General features: G+C 35.8%; 1 protein-coding gene across 2 annotated transcripts; it reads left to right on the top strand.

Annotated features, from left to right (window-relative positions):
• Nucleotides 1-4,300: 4,300 nt before the first annotated feature.
• Nucleotides 4,301-12,316, top strand: LOC137748653 (MLO-like protein 1). 2 transcript variants are annotated; one of them, XM_068488822.2, is made up of 13 exons: nt 4,301-4,511; nt 7,376-7,907; nt 8,829-8,945; nt 9,058-9,118; nt 9,368-9,459; nt 9,813-9,887; nt 9,994-10,082; nt 10,233-10,282; nt 10,425-10,465; nt 10,775-10,984; nt 11,081-11,148; nt 11,269-11,329; nt 11,755-12,316. In XM_068488822.2, the coding sequence occupies exons 2-13, from the start codon at nt 7,479-7,481 to the stop codon at nt 11,860-11,862; spliced, it is 1,401 nt and encodes a 466-aa protein (XP_068344923.2). In that variant the 5' UTR covers nt 4,301-4,511; nt 7,376-7,478; the 3' UTR covers nt 11,863-12,316. The 2 variants fall into 2 exon arrangements, 1 of the variants encoding a protein (XP_068344923.2); XR_015955271.1 differs by lacking the exon at nt 11,269-11,329 and adding an exon at nt 11,378-11,448 and having other exon boundaries at nt 4,359-4,511; nt 11,755-11,973.
• Nucleotides 12,317-17,740: the final 5,424 nt, after the last annotated feature.

Raw genomic sequence — 17,740 nt, 5'->3', positions numbered from 1 at the left:
TATTTTGTTGTTGTAGTTATATAGCTTAAAACTTATATTTAGAGTAGTTACATATTTACATCTTTGTATTTTGACCAAATTTAAGCAAAAGGGAAAGAAAATGTCTCAGAAACTATATCATCTAAAATTTCTTAATGGCACAACTCATTTGACAACTAATGAACAAGCTAACCAATTAAGCAAAATAGGAGAAGAAGTAATCAAACCGACTATCACTTATCAAATTTGAGACCTTTTTACTTATAAGTGGGAGGTCTCAAGTTTATTTCTGTAAACAGCGAATTTGGTATCTAATTCTCGTTGATATAAGGCTAAGGACTTCAATATTTGCAATGTGGTGCTAAGGAAATGAGTATTTCCTTGTGTGTCTGTTTCCAGTGAATCTTTAACGAAATTTCTTTGGAGACTTGGTCGTTGGTATGTGAGTCGGAACATTTTTTGAACCCTTTTGTCAAACCCTATGCGTCAGAGTTTTTTTATTGGACTACCTTGGTTGGCTTAGTCATAGCATTTCCACATATTGGAGCTCAAGTGGAATAAAATTCCTCTTGGGGATTACCTAGTCTCAATGCTCCCTTTGGACTTGTTAACATACAATGTTGCAGAACATACTTGTCGTAGTATGTTGGTCCGATATGAAAGTAGTCGTACTCAGGGTTAGAGTTCAAAGCTACCTTCAGATGATTTTTGGGTCACACTTTCAACTATTCCCTTGAATGGCATAGGGCACAAGTTTAAATGTTATAACCCACAACTTTACTAGTTGAATAAACTTTTTGGAAGCCGAATGGTGCATTGAACTTCCGGGTTAGGGCACCATGTGCATGTGCCTGTAGACGTCAATCGTTACCACGCTTATTAGGGGTTGAGTCCCCTAAACTCCTAACCGTTTAGTATGGATGGGCTAAAAGCAACTCCTTTAACAGTGTTGTTTTAAATTTTAGACTTGCATTCGTGCGAAGTTTTCAAAGTTTATGCTTTGTTTAGAACAAGTAAGGTATTCCTTGCATCACCAAAAATAAAAGAAAAAACAAACGTTGAAATCATGATAGATAAAGTTTCTTTATTCATGGCAAAAGTAGGATTGATTGACAATCAGGGAAGGATTGCCTCCATATCTCTGGAAAGGAGAATCAAATCACTGATGTAGTTCTAAGAAAAATATGATATAATGTAAAAATTATATTAGGGATCGCTTTTGATGATAAGTTTATGGTGGGGCATGAGGAGATGAGTCGTCCATTGACTTGTCTTCATATAGACGACTGCATTGAGATTGAGTCCAGAATGGACTGCCTACATATCCTAGGAAGGGAATCAAATCGCCTGTAGTTCGGATTTGGTAGCTTGTTTCGCTTAGGCCACTTGGAGACGTCTGTGAGGTGCTTGCCTTTTACCAGTATGGGCTATTTCTCCCAGCATTGGTTCTTCGGTTTCCATAACATTTGATCTTCTACTGTTTGCCCTTATGGCTAGATAGTGGAACAAGAGATTGTCGAAAGAGGGTATCTTGCCCATGCGATGCAGCCATTCTCGACCGAGATGACATTGTAAGGAGATGGTAGTCCATGACAAAGAAGGTCATCAAATGGTCGGACAATTTTGCATGTACCATAAGCTATATTGTCCTCCATAGTGTAAAGTAGAGTCCTATCAAAGGTTTGGATAATATCCCTTTTAAAGCTAACTCTACCGTGGATGACCATCCTCTTAGCCGCGCCCCTCGGTAGACCATCATCTCAACCGCACCCTTAAAGAGGATGTTGCCTTCTGATCCATTATGCATCAAAACTCGGCCTACCATGGCATCAAAGATATGCAACTTGATGATGAGAGTGCCATCGAGAGGAAAATGGGCAGTTCCTGGTCTCGTGACGAAGGTCGCGGGAATCTTTTGTTGGTGTATTTCACGTACCACCTTTCTTCCCTTATGTGCCTTTTGGAAGTGTTCTTGTTTTCCTTCTATGCGGCTGACTCGGGAAATGACCACCTTCCAAAATACCCGATCGAGGGTAACCCTTAAGTTCTTTGCAGCTTTCCATGGTGTGCTTTAGGGACGGGTTCTTGGGTTAACATGCTTGGACCTTGACCGATCGTATTTGAGGTTGCTTAGATGGTCGGATTTTCAAAACAGGTGACGACATCTTCGATATTTTTTATCTTCTCATCTAGCTTGGAGAGTCATACCTGCTCCTTAATTTGTAGAGCTTTCTGAAGATCTTTCACTGACACACGTACTTTCAGCACGTCATCCCAGACTTGATCCATGAAAGAGGTATCTTCATTATATGGGTTTGTGGCTTGACCATAGAGTGAACGTCTGGGTAAAGTTTCTATATGGTTGAGTGGTCTGGCCTAGAGGAATAAGAGTTCACTCTCAATAAAAACACCAACAATTGGAATGTGTTTCAATAAGTGTGGAGCAAAAGTTTTCTCATGGGTTTAATGTTTAATTCCTGGTACCATGGTAATGTGGTATCCCGGATATCACGATGAAAATACTTTATGAATGCTAAGTTTGGGAGGTAATGTTTTTCTGAATCAATGTTGCCAATGGAGCTTTTGAGCTCTATCCTGGGCTCACAAGACTGTCCGTCACTTATTTCTCCTATAAAGTTTGTCTACTTTAGAGAAGTTTATCAATTAGGACTTTTCCATATACGAAGAAAAAACAAAAAAGAAATTGTATTACAATGAAAAACAAAGCTTGAATCATGGAAAAGACATGCCTCAATCCTTACCAAAAAACTTTAAGGCTAGTCTCTTTTTGTGACTTCTTTTCTCTTGCCAGTAGTTAAGGACTCTCCGAGTGCATCGTGCACTGTGCCTCATGTTGATAAGGGTAGATATCAAAGCTTTGTGGGGATATTAATTTATTTATCTCATACTCGTCCTAATATTGCATATGTTGTGAGTGTTGTAAGTTAGTTTATGCACTCACTAAGTTAAGATCACATGACTAGGGTAATGCGAATTTGGGAATATCTGAAGTCTGCACCCGGTAAAGGTATAATTTATGGAAAACATGGGCATCTAAAGGTTAAGAAGTTTATAGATGCAGATTGAGTTGACAATGTTATAGACAGACGATCTACATCTAAACATTTTCCTTTTGTTGGAGGTAATTTAGTTAAGTGGCGTAGTAAGAAACAGAAGGTGGTGTCAAGACCGTCTGCTTAAGCTGAGTATAGGGGTGTGGCACACGGAATATGTGAACTCCTTTGATTATGTAAACTTTTGAGATGCCTTATTTTTTAACCAAAGGAGGCAATGAAGTATATTGTGACAAAAGTCTGCAAGAGATAACAGATAATTTGGTACGACATGATCGAACAAAGCATGCGGAGGCTGATTAACACTTTGTTAAGGAAAATCTTAAAATGAAGATTGTGTCTATACCGTTTGTGAATTCAGAAGAGCGGTTGGTTGATGTTCTTACTCATGTTGAAGACTCAATTATCAAGTTGGGTACGTATGATATCTATGCACCAACTTGAGGAGGAGTGTTAATCTGAGTTTTAATTTGTAAATATTCTAGGAGTCTTATTTTAGTTAGGATTAGGATTTATAATTTGATTGTAATCCTTGTAATTATATTTTTTGTAGATTAAGACATATGTGCCTATATGTTGTAAATCCTAGAGAGATGGATAAAATAACAGAATATTTTTGATGTATTTTCTGTGATCTACAAAATATGGTTCAAATAAAAAGTATCTCTAGCATCACCCAACGGAAAATGTTAGTTCATACAAAGTGGAAATGTCTCCATTGTTTAACTTTTGTTTTTTCTTACCAAATCTGGCCTCTAGGGCTTTCCACACTCACGTGTCTTTATTTGTTTTTTTTCTCTTAATTGTGTATCACTTGGACTTATATTGGTAGAAAATTAAACAAACAATTGCTTCACTTAGATTAGTGTAATTTTGTTGTTGTTGGATATCGTTCTCTTCCCCTTGAAACATCTGTAAACTTCTCGACCGAACGACTTAAGCATTTGCATGCGAGAACAATGGTGAACCAAAGACACTTATCAGTTGACATATACAAATGCCAAGTAAATTAATATGTTCAGCTTTTTTTCTTCTTCTTTGTACCTTCATATACGCATATACAAATGTACATACACGAATGGATGCATATACATATACACATACGTACATATATATATATATATATATATATATATATTATATAACACAAATATTCTGAAAATAAAAATTAATTAGTTTTACAACAAGATAATTTTCTTAACCCAGTTCGAAACAAGATAAAATATCTAAAAATAAAGAGAAAAAGTGGGAATGCATTTTAGTTTTTGGAGTATAAATAGAAGGAAGCGTTCATACCGGATCAAAATTATGTAAAGTTGGTATTGTTCTTAAAGTCGTAAGCGGCCATTGTTAAATTCAGATAAAAGGCGTTTACGGCTTTAGAACAACAACGATCAGGTCACGCCTTGTTCGTAAGCAACTTTGGTGCCTCTCTTGGTTTCACAAGCCAGAAGCCAGGTTTCTCTTATCCCTCCTCTTGTTCATAAACTTTCCATTTGATCGTTTTATGTTTTATGCATGTTATAGTTCAAATGGCTATAATTATGTATATGACCATTCAGAATCTTATCCACGATAATATGACCTTCACATACGAATAAGATTTCTTATATTAATTATACAATTTTCCCAGTAATATTGTATTATATTTTGGCTTAATTTATAGGAAATTGAGTAAAATGATTAATAAAATCTTTACGTCGTATTGTATGGACATATAATACCAACATTTTTTTTTTGTTAGATGGAGAATGAGAAATGGGATTTAAGATTACGGGTTCGAATACACCCAACATAACAAACTAGATAATTATACTGAATTATCCAATTCTGTGCTGGAAAATATAGTGCGTTTTAATGATTAAGGAAATACATATTATGGTGATATCAAACAGTTTATTTTGTATCAAGAATATATGTTATTTACAATAATACGTGTTCTTTTTTCTATACTTTAATTTTGATCGAGATTCGTAATGGTGGTATTTGTTTTGTTTTCATTAGCACGTACACATGATCTGATGCGACGATTTAGGCTTTGAAATTTATAATACGAGGATAAGCAAGCTTTAGACATTAATCAAATAATGTTAAGCCATGTAAAGCATTCAATTGGAGAGTTGATATTGTTTTACTATCCTATTTCAATTAAACATTACACGAAATCGTGACTTTCCTCCATAAGGATTCAATTTGCTCTCTGGTCCCAATTACACTTTTTATTGTATCTAAACATGTGATAAGTCCAAAACGAAACACTAACAGACTGCCTACTTTCAAAATACAATTTTGACTTAACTTCAAGACAACATGGGCATATACATCACCCGTGTCTTGAATTTCTTTATTTATATATTTTACTCAGTGATTGGCTTAAGTAGGCAATAATTTTTAGACCTGGTATTCGTGTCGTGTTTTTTGTGTTCGTGTCGTTTTCGTGTCATACTCGATAACTTAATGGGTCGTGTCGTGTAATACCCATTAAAGGAAACGGGTAATATGAGCCGACCCAAAATCAACCCGTTAATATTATTAGGTAATATGACTCGACCCGTTACCCGTTAAGAAAAATATATTTTAAATCAATAAAAATGAAAAATGAAAAACATAATGTGACCCAAAAAAATGTAAAACATAATACTAAATTAGTATATACATACTAAATTTAAGAGTTGACCCCTTCATGAAAGTTGTAAAGCTTTTCATTACAAGTGATTACATTTTTCACACTTCTACAATAATTATGATTAATTTTATTAATTTTTCACTCAAATAAAAAACATTGTTATGAGAGTTGGAGGGTTTTAAAAATCTAAACGATAATGTAACCATCGTCTAATCGTTGATGTTGCAATTATAAACGTTTATTATGCTTTTACATATTTCAAACTTATATATTAATGATTACGAATTTTGTTTATTTTGAACTCCCTTAAAAATACTATTCATGAGAGTTTGTATGGTTTTAAAAATTCAAACGATCATATACCCATCCTCAAAGCGTAGAGGAAGCAACTACGAGCATTTGCATATTTTTTCATATTCTTCGCACATGTAAATTAATTATTATAATTTTTTAATGTGTTTGGTATTTTTAAATTACTTGATATTTTTATTTTTAATGTATTTTATGATTTTTTGTGACATCCCACATCGCCTAGGGGAGTGATCCTTAAATGTATATTCTCATCCCTACCTAGCGCGAGGCCTTTTGGGAGCTCACTGGCTTCGGGTTCTGTAGAAACTCCGAAGTTAAGCGAGAAGGGGGCTAGAGCAATCCCATGATGGGTGATCCACTGGGAAGTTGCTCATGAGTTCCCAAAAACAAAACCGTGAGGGCGTGGTCAAGGCCCAAAGCGGACAATATCGTGCTACGGTGGTGGAGCGGGCCCGGGAAATGGTCCGCCCCGGGCCGGGATGTGACATTTTTAATCTCAATCTTTGCCTAGCGATAATATACTATAAAAATAAATAAATAAATAAAACTTAAATTTTAAAATTTATATAGAATAATAATTAATAAACAATATATAAATATTCATTATATCTATTGTATTTTATAGTAAGTTTTTTTTAGTAGTTAAAAAAAATTAAAATCATCAAAATAACTTTTTTCTTATCATGTCGAAATAGGTTACATGCGTGTCACTCTCGTGTAAACCTGTTAAGGACCCGTTATTAACGGGTTATTATCGTGTGACCCGATAATGACCCGATGGTTATCGTGTTGACCTTAAACACGTTATTTTCATGTCGTTTACGTGTCATGTTAACAGGTCGTGTAAGAAATTTCCAGGTCTAATAATTTTAATGTGAACTTATGGAATCTCATTTATTTCTTAACAAGTAGGACTCTAACATGTGTACAGACTCATTATTCGCGAACAAACTTGGTGAAAAAAAAAGTTGGTGTTCGTGACTTCACAACCAAAGTCGTAATTAAGATTTTTTTTTTTTATTGAAATAATAATATATTTACACTAAAGGGTGGTGCGAATAAAATGGTTTTCATCTATTCACCCATGAAACTTAAACTTAAAACATTTAACTTACAAGTGAATGTTGTTTAAAACCATTAGAGTTAGCAAGGTGGGTAGAGTGATAGATAGTAATTACTGCAATTTAATCCGATTAAATCCCATAAAATTTGATATTGTATTCAACAATTTTTTGCGTACATTTTGAAGTGTGAGAAGGACAAATAAAAAAATTTCACATTTTTGGTGCAATATTACAAATTCAAATTTTCCTGCCGATTCTCTTGCCATAAAAATGTTTGTCCATACATGCTAACTCACAACAAATTGATTGTGAAAACGCAGGAGAGGAGACTCTTAGAAAATACAGAACAAGAAGAAAGAAGAAGAAGAAGAAGAAGAGAAAAGGTCCCAGAAAGAAAAAAAAAATTAAAATAAAAGGGTAAAAATGGCTGGTGGTGGAGAAGGTCCAACGCTACAGTTCACGCCAACATGGGTGGTGGCGGCGGTGTGCACGCTGATCGTGGCTATCTCTCTCGCTATGGAGCGTGCACTACACTCCGGCGGCAAGTACTTGAAGAAGAAGAAGCAGAAGCCACTGTACGAGGCTTTGCTCAAGGTGAAGGAGGAGCTGATGCTGCTGGGGTTCATCTCTCTCCTCCTCACTGTTTTTCAGAAGAGGATCACCAAAATTTGCGTGAGCCCTCGGATTATGGTCAAGTGGCTGCCATGCAAACTCAATCACTATGACGATCATCTGAACGGCGAAAAAACTGCCCATTACTCTGCCAACTCCGTGTTTGGTGGCATTCTTGGACCTACCAGGAGGCTGCTAGCTGCCGGGGGTGAGGCTCAACGAGGTTACTGTGGCAAAAAGGTATCTTCAACATAACCCAAAACCCTGTTTAGTTTTTATTTTTATCTTTTTTAGTTTTTTATATTTTATATATTTTGTGCTCCTATATATGATGATCTTATCAATGTTTAGTGTCGGATGATTGGCTATACCGAGTATCGATCAGTTTATGGTACCTAGTGCTTTTTTGTTATTTATCAACATTTGAGCAAATATCAACACGATATTGATAAGAATTTTGGTATCTGGTGTCAAAGAAGTTTTCTCTTATTTCAATTTATTTGCTACAGTGGTTGGGATTTTTTTAAAGTTTGCTTTAATTTTTGAAATTTTCTGTGTAACTTGTCTGATTTATTCATGTGTTTTGATATTCGTCAAATGGAGACTAATGAACTTGTAGTACTGGTTCAAGAGTGTGCCAAATTGGAACCCATTTGACTGAGTTCGAAGGGGTTTTGGTTGTAAAATTGAAGCCTCTTTGATTTAGATTGAAAGAGTTTTGATTCTAGAATCAAGGAATGGTTCACACCTGAAACACTTTTGAGAACTGCAGTAAAATGAATCCGTTTTTTTTTTATTTTTTATCACGATTTAATGAACTGAGTAGTTGAGAACAAATTAACAAATAAATGATCTATTTTATTGAAGCCATGCATGCTGTCTATGATAATCTTCAGGGAGATAAGACCAAATGATAGATAGATAGATAGACATACCCAAATGAGATACAGCTACAATGCAAGTTGATAGACATAATTTTGGAAGTTCATTTTCCAGAATAGGAATAGAGGACCTCATTGGGCATTCCATGAATGATTTCTTTATGTTTTTATGGATTTCAAAAAAATAAAAAATAAAAATTAATGTTTCATTTTCATTGTATATGCACAGATACATAAAAATTATTCGTTATGACTTTTCATTTTTTTTTTTCTCCCGCAGAATAAGGTGCCATTGCTATCAGTTGAGGCATTCCATCACTTGCACATCTTTATCTTTGTCCTAGCCATTGTCCATGTGACCTTCTGTGCTCTCACTATTGTCTTCGGAAGTTTAAAGGTGAGCTTAGACCGCTGATTATCTTTCTTAAACCTTTACTTTGACATTTTACTGTTGGGGTTTTAAACGCAGCCCTTTTCATAACACCCTAGATTTTGTTACCATGATTCAGATACGTCAATGGAAAAAATGGGAGGATGAAAATGCAAAAGAGATTAGTGAAGTAGATGAAGGTATGAATTCTTGCTGTGTTTTCTTTTGATATTTGTTATTGACTATGGGATTTATGTGATGTCCCAATTGCATGTTTATGTGTTCAACATCACAACTAGTAGGTTTAATTCCATTAGAAAGTGCACTGCGAGTCTTCAGATGAGCAGTCTGACTGACTTGCAGAACTACATTCGCATTTGGAAAGGCTTTGCGCCATTGATCTTCTTGTTGCTTGTGTATTTTCCAATTCGGGGTTTGTGTTGGTGCAGCTCAAACAAAGATTACCCATGTTCAGGAGCATGACTTTGTCAAGGATCACTTTTGGGGTATCGGTAAAAATTATGTTTTCATGGGATGGCTGGTAAGTCATTTCTGTTTACAATTCAATCTATCTACATATATAATTCTAACTAAGGCTAGAACTTACACTAGAACTTACGAATGATAAAATAATGGTTGAGTTTAGTGCATTTCTTTTACTTTTACGATAAGAAAAGAAATGTTGCTTATTTTGTTTTCCCAAATGCCCATGATACCCAACGATTTTGGTGAGTCTTACACATTTATGGGATAAGAACTGTCAAGGCATCTAAGACATTATACTTAATACTTCAGATTCATTTAAAATTAGAACGATTTTTATTGTTTTTCCAACAGAAATACTATAATTGTAACAAAGCGTTTTGTTTGTTTGTTCTTTCTGCATATGTCCAGCATTCTTTTCTCAACCAACTTTATGGATCAGTGTGCAGATCAGATTACTTGACTTTGCGATTGGGTTTCATCTCGGTAAGTACCTTACAAGAGGTTGATGAGTTCTAATGTAAGTATGTTTACTGTCTCGGTCGGCTTCTAACATATGTTATATTTTTCATCTTCATTATTTCTACTACAGACCCATTGCAGGGGAAACCCTAAGTTTAATTTCTACACATACATGGTACGCGCACTTGAAGATGATTTTAAAAGAGTCGTCGGTATCAGGCAAGTTTTATATGACATATTTTTGCCATATTGAAGTTCCTTGTGTATTAATTTGGTTAATTTTCGAGAAGTTTATTATTTATAACCAATCCGTCCTTTAAAATGGTTTTGATTCGTTTTGATTCACCATATGGTTTTCGTTGGCTGCAGTTGGTATTTGTGGATATTTGTCGTCCTCTTCATGCTTCTGAATGTTGATGGTATGATTCTTGTTTCAAACGAAACGACCTCCCTTTGACTTTTTCATGCAGTTTTTGCAGTTGTGGCATAGATTGCATTGCCCGCCTTCAAGTTGAACACCATCGCGATAATTAATGACATTCTTTTCTTTTTCTTGTGCAGGATGGCATGCATACTTCTGGATTGCTTTTGTTCCTTTCTTTGTAAGTAGTCTTGACGTAACCTTGCTCTCAGGTTTTGTGGCTCATTCACATGTGCATCATTTGCATGTAAACTGCTATACTTGCAGATTCAAGCATTTCATCTAACTTCAATTACATACCAGAGTGACATAATGGTAACTTTAGCTATTAGCAGGTAGCTAAATAAGCAGATGAACGTTTCCATTACATTTCAGTCACCGCGCCATTTGAGTTGTGCATAATGAAGAAAACTAATTGCTTCTCTTATCATCATTCATCTGATTTCAGTTCCTTATTATGTACTCAATCTTTTCTTTCCTATTTCTCCAGCTTCTACTTGCTGTCGGAACTAAGCTGCAACACGTAATCACCCAGTTGGCTCACGAGGTTGCTGAAAAACATATCGCCATAGAAGGGGAACTAATAGTTCAGCCATCAGACAAGCACTTTTGGTTTGGCAAGCCCAAGTTTGTTCTCTTCTTGATCCATTTCATCCTCTTCCAAAATGCTTTCGAAATGGCGTTCTTTTTCTGGATATGGGTAAATGCAGATTCTATGATCCACAACACACCGTATGACTACAACTAAATTTCTTATCGAGATTGAGTTAATCAATCTGCTTATATTCTTTTGCAGGTTCAATATGGTTTTACATCTTGCATAATGGGAAAAGTAAGATACATTGTCCCCAGGCTTGTTATTGGGTAAAAATCCAAAGACCTTTCCCATCGTTCTTATAAATTTTCATTCGAAAACATTCGAAGAACATTTATTTAACATTTCTTACTGCTAATCTATCGCCTTTTAATTCTCTTTTTCATTAGGGTGTTCATTCAGGTGCTCTGTAGTTATAGTACTCTACCACTTTATGCGATTATAACGCAGGTGTGTCGAGTTTAAAACTAACAACTGTACCTTCTTTTTTTCTGGAAGATGAGGGTTTGGCAAATTTAGTCAAAATTTGATGTTGATGGACGAAAACTCCCCTTACTCGAAGCTTGCCCGTAAGCCTCTTCAAGGAAGACTCAAAGCGGGTTTGATTACGTTTAGAAGAGTCGATACTCGAAGGGGCTTTAAGAAAATACTTAAGGGAGTGTGTTTTGTCAACAATCATCAAATTTTGGCAAACTCACCCTAAGAGAAATAGCCATTTTAAACAGATTGTCGTGAGTTTTGGCCACTATTCTGAAAATGGCTATTTTTCATCAGGGTGACTAAATTTTGTCTATTTTTCGAGGTGATTGTTAAAGTTCCTCATTCTTTTTCAAAATGTTGATTATATAAAATTCTGTTTCTGCAATGCAATGCAGATGGGAACCAATTTCAAGAAAGCAATGTTCGATGAGAATATACGCTCAGGACTTGTTGGTTGGGCTCAAAAGGCAAAGAGAAGGAAGGCGAGCATCGACGCATCTTAATCTAGCACTGGTTCCGTTGCGGGAGTTTAGCTTGGCAAACTTGATCAAAAGACAACTACGAAAGGCTATACATCTCTTCCTCACACGATATATATTTTTTGTAGAGTCAAATATAGCTATAGTTGTTCGATGTATGTGTTCCTCGCACAACTTCCCTTGCGTGAATGATGAACCCTTGTGTTAATTTTGAAAGGTGCCTTAGTTGAGCCTTTGTTAGTCTCTCAAGCTCTCTTGTTAAGTGCTCCTAGCTCTCTTGCAAAGTTAATAGAGTGTCAGGCATGCCACTGTTGGCCAAGACCAACAAATTGTAGATTGATTTGAGTGTTTGTAAGTCATTTGCTTGTGCCACCAGTTAAATGAGCTTCTTGTTCAAAGGATTGTTATGGAGGGGGTTGAAGTCCATAATAAGTCATTTTCTATGCCCTGAAGATAAAGACTTTTAATTCATGTTAAATGCCAAGTTATTATAAATTAGCCAGCAGTAGTGTAAATTACTTCGTAAGTGTTAGCCGGAAGAAATAAGACAGAAGGGAAATATAAACAAACATTGAATAGATATTTAGGATCAAAAGTTTACAGGAATCCATAAAATGTTGATGAAAATAACAGCAACATCCATGAAAAGATGATAACTAAAACATTCGATATCAAATACAAGTATTTAAACATAGTTTAAACCTATTCGGGCAAGATCAGCTGCACGTTGGGGCAAACTCTTTGCAGCCACAAGGTACAAGCTTTAATGAGGGAAAAGGAAAGTAACAACAAGGAAATTGATACTTAAAATGGGAAACTAGCAGGGTTAAAACTAAAAATATAGTGGCTGAAACTACAAAAAAGAATGTAAGGAATGTGATAGAGCTTTTAAGAGCCTTTTTTGAAGGTTGAGTTGAGTGTCCTTTTCTTCTTGTTCTTCTGCTGCTTTTATAGAGCTTTCTTCCCTGTAAACTATGCTTTTCTGGATCCGGTACGTCCCCATTTCTGCCAAGTGGCTGATGTAATTGTTGGCAGAGGATGAGTTCCCACTTGAACAACCGTTATTTGATCTCTTTGAATTTACGAACTTTGCCATCATAAGGCACTTTCCTGCAAAATCCCCTTCGAGTCTGATCAGGAGTAGGCTTGCCGCCAAAAATTGCCACGTCACAAGTATTTTTTAAATATTGGGCTAATTATTGTTCAAATGTGTAAGAGTTATATACGCACCAAGCAGTGAGCTGCTTTCGAGGGAATTCGCTATGGCATTATAATACATTATAATACAAAAATAACCGATTTTAAGTCAATACGATAATTAATTGTGTCATTATCGGATGACCCGTTAAGAATCCGTTAATAATAGGTTCTTAACGGGTATACACGCGGGTAACACGTAGGTAACCCGTTTCAACCCGTTATGAAAAAAACATTATTTTGATAATTTTAAAGTTTAATTACTAAAAGATTTAGTATAAAATACAATAGTCATATTAATATATACAATATATTCTATATTAAATATATAGTTTTACATTATTATTCTATATAAGTTATAAAAAATAAAAAAAAAGTTTTAGTCATTATTTATTTTTATTATGAGAGTTCCTTATTATCATTACTAGGATAAATTTTATTTAACATGTTGTTGTCCAAAATTAAAATAAATTAGTATAGTATTTGTATAGGCAAGAACTAAGAAGACATACGTACAAGTATGAAAAATGTGAAAGAATATATAAACACTCATGATTCATCATTATTCCTCCACAAGTAGATAATGGTTACACTTACATTATCGTTTAGATTTTTAAAATCCTCCAAACCCTCATGAATAATGTTTTTTATTTGAGGGAAAAATTAATAAAATTAATAATAATTATTGTAGAAGTGTAAAAAATGTAAAAAAAAATATATAAACAATCACTCATAGTGACAAGCTTTACAACTTTCATGAAGGGGTCAGCTTCGAAATCCAACACTATAATTCATAAACCTTAAATTTATATTTAACCGTCGATTGTCATTTACGCTTTATTCTTCTTACTGAATTTCATTTTTTTAATTTTCTTTTTTGAAAACATGATCATCTGGTTGATGTAAAAAGATGAACGGTTCAAATATTTAATATCACGTTTCGATAATTACGGTTAATTGAAATATGAGTCAATGTCATATAGTTTGTAGAAACTTTATAAACATCAAGCAATATTTTCACTAACCGTAAAACTCTGAACATAAAACTCTAAACCGTTCATCTTCCTGCATCCTCTAATAGATGTTAAGCTCTTCACGAAAGTTGTAAAGCTTGTCATTACGAGTGTTTACATATATTTTTCTATATTTTTTACACTTCGACATTAATTAAAAAACTATTAAAGACTTTACTTAAATAATAGCTGTGATAGCTCGTCTCGGAAATAATTTAAGGATGATGTGAAAAGACAGAAATACCCTTGAGCGTTGGGTGTGTGTTTTGTGTTTTGGATAAGAAATTTGACCCAATTAGAATAAGTGTTCTTTTGTTTTGGTTTGTTACATTTGGACCACACACCTACACCCACATCATCTTCTCCCGTGCTCTCTCTCTCTCTATCGCAGACTCTCTCTCCTTCTCATTTGTACGGACGGGACTCAAAACCCTTGCAAACGTGACGGATCGAAGTGGAAAATGGTACCTTTGTGTTTGTGAGGACCATACGAGTTCAACCATACCAAATTCAGGTAAGGAATCCTTCGATTTCACGTCGAACCATGAGCCTCCGATTTTGTCACTGTTCATGCACACATGAAATATTGATTTTTAGGGGAATTTGAAGCTTATAGGAAGCTTAGTGAGGTCCTCAGGAGCTCGGAGTGGTTCGTTGGGTGAATTTAGACGGTGGGAAAGCTAGTTTTGAAGTTGGCTAGTTTTTCTCGAATTTCTCCGGCGAGATCCCTATGATCTTTGAGGTTTCAAATAGGTATAACGTTATTCTACTCATCTCCAGCTTTCCATTGGTGCAAATTTCATAGAATATGGTGAAGAAACGAGTGAGAAACGAAGGTTTTAAAGATTTTTCAGTTTCCGGCGACCGGTGACTCGCCGGAGACGAAGACAGAATATTCCGTCAGTTTGGATGAAAAATGCTGACGTCGTTAGTCAGTTTTAATGGAATCCGTTAGGGTTTAACGGAATATTCTTGACGGCGTTAACTGACGCCGTCAGTGTGACTGTCATGTGGCCGCGCGTGGGGGCGCGTAGGTCCGTGCATTCGCCGGCGTGTTGAAAGGCGTGGGGCCTCAAAAAATTATTTTAAAAATATGGGAATGTTCATGAGGTTGAGTAGATCACGTTGGTATATTCAAACACTCCATTTGAGCATTGTATGAGAAGTTATTACCTAGTTTTGGTTATGTGCTTTAATTAACGTTTTTATAGTTATTTCGCATATAGGTGAGACCTATCCTGAGGACGAGCACATTCACTTAAGGTTCAGGGGTTATGACCCTTCCACATATCAGTGAGTGGGCTTTTGGTTTTCCGTATATACCTATATACTTGTGGTTTTTCCTAGGAAATGAAATTGAACGTTTATATGTTTTAAAATGCCATGCATAGCATTTGCCTATTTATTTATGCATTAGTAGTTGCATATAGGTATGCTTGGTAAGTTTATAGTTTATGGTTGTGAATTAGTAGTTGTGTGAGATGCATTGAGAGCTCATAAACCTGCACCCCGATGTTAGTGCTCCCACCCAAGGTAGGGCATAGTCCTTCACGTGATGTTCACCTCCTGCATTACACTCTCATCTTGGGGTCCAAGTTAGGTGAACAGGCCTATCGTATAGACCACTTTAGGTGGTTCCGACTTGTAGGTAATCCACGATTATTAGCACAGTCTTCACGTGATCGTAATACTTGAGTGTATTTATTTACACCCAGTCTTGTTGTACAGACCACTTTAGGTGGTTCTGACTTGTGTGCAGGTATAATTAGTGAGTTGTGGTTTTGAGCTTTAGATTCAGCCATACAGGTCACGTTAGGTGACTCCGGCTGACGTGTTATTTACATTGATTGACATTACCTGGATTACTTACATTTTATGTTGAGGCATTCGACATGGCATATTTCTGAACATGTTTTCGATATATATGTATATTTTATTTTCTGGGAAACTATACAGGTTTTACAACGAGGTTAGAACTTTTGATAATGAAATGATTTTGAAAAGCTTTGTTTTGCCCACTCACACTTTCTGTTTTGCGCCCATCCAGGTTCTAGTTTGGATTACTCTTTTGGTGGCTTACGGGGAATCCACGACATCTCTGATAGATTATCACCAGTGTAGGACCACCTTTGGGTGTAGTTTAATTAGCGTTTGTTTCTCTGGACTGCACTTAGGTTATTTTGCTCTGACCATGTTATCACACTTAAACTTGCACTTGTACTTTAACTAGATTGTTTAATAGTTTGGTTTGTATTTATTTGGAATTTTATTATCATTTTTGCTTTCGCACTGTGCACATGGCTACGTCACCCTCACATGACGACCAGCACGCCTTGATTTCGGTCGGGGTGTGTCAATAGTCGTAAGATAAATGAGAATAAATCTGTACCATTGGATTCTATTTCACTTATATTATTAGAACTTTTTTGGACAAAAAAACCCCTTCTCTATTCCATTATTTTCCAATTTTACCATCATCAAAACAAAAGCCCTAATCCCTTTCTCTCTCCCCATTCCCATAACCCTCTCTTCCGATCCCGCCGTCTATTTTTCCTAGTCTTTCTCTCCCGCAGTATGCTCAGTTCTTCTAGTAGCCTCTCTTAGTCTCTCTTTTCTCCTCCCTCGTGCAATGGACGGAATCCTCCTTGTCATCTCTGGTCGTCTCTACATCTCTACATCTCTGCATCTCCATTCTCCAGATTCCACTCCAGGTTCGATTTTGTCTCTACATCTCTGCATCTCCTTTCTCCATCCTTTTAAGTTCTTCTTTTTTCCCCATTTGTTATTAATTTTATGTTTTTTTGTCCGTATGTTCTTTGTTCAAAGGTTGGTTGGTTGGTTGTCTTTTTTTAATCTTTTAAATTTGTTGCTATCATTCTATTTGGCTTTTTTGAATCTCTTATTGTGCATCACCTTGGGGTTGATTTTTATACTTTCTCATTACTTTTTTGGGGATATTAAGTTACTATCAACTTCTGTCAACATTTATTCATATTAATTGTTCTATGGCAAGCATTTGCAGTTGGATTGAAGAAACTTGGAATCGTGGAAGTTCAAAGCCTTCCCTTCTTTGACACTGTGAAGGCTAAGGTTGCTGACGCACATGCAATTTCGAATGCTGCTAACAAGCTTGGATTAAATTTGAGAGTAGTAGACTCGAGCACTTTAAGTTTTTTATTTTTATTTTTGTGATTATCTTGCATCAATTATTTCACTAAGCCCCAGTTTGGGGTTGAGGTGATTTTTTAAAAAGCTGCCATGAAAAAAAACTGATAAGAATTTTGGTGTTTGGTAAACATCCCAAAACAGCTTTATTTCAAAGTTTCACATGAAAAAAAGCCAAAAAGTGGAAGCTACATTTTGCAGCTTCCAGAAGCCGCTTATTTTTCCAAAACGCGGAGCTACAGTACCCAATTAATGAATTTTTTCAATTTACCAAAACTGCCCCCTCCTTTCTCCTTTCTCCTTCTCCCGATCCTACACTCTGCACTCTCTCCTTCTCTGTTGCAAAAAACTCCCGCCGCTGCACTCTACACCCCTCTTCCCTCCCGCCGCTGCACCTCTTCCTCCTCCTTCTCCTTTTCGTTTCTCTCCGTCACTCTCAACGCCACACCGCCGTCGCCTTCCAGGTACCAACTACTCGACTTGCTTTCAATTTTTACTATAATTAATTAATTAAATTTTTAGGTTAG

Source organism: Pyrus communis, chromosome 2, assembly GCF_041283825.1.
Source record: "Pyrus communis isolate YQ-2024b chromosome 2, ASM4128382v1, whole genome shotgun sequence".
Taxonomy (NCBI): domain Eukaryota; kingdom Viridiplantae; phylum Streptophyta; class Magnoliopsida; order Rosales; family Rosaceae; genus Pyrus; species Pyrus communis.
Note: the sequence above shows the minus strand (reverse complement) of the source record. Positions and strands in the feature narration are given on the sequence as shown.

Bases quoted from the DNA above. Each gene is read 5' to 3' on its own strand.
- LOC137748653 (XM_068488822.2), top strand. From the start codon at position 7,479: ATGGCTGGTGGTGGAGAAGGTCCAACGCTACAGTTCACGCCAACATGG. The intron at 10,083-10,232 runs GCAAGTTTTATA...CGTTGGCTGCAG, and splicing joins AAAAGAGTCGTCGGTATCAG to TTGGTATTTGTGGATATTTG. The intron at 10,283-10,424 runs GTATGATTCTTG...TTTCTTGTGCAG, and splicing joins CATGCTTCTGAATGTTGATG to GATGGCATGCATACTTCTGG.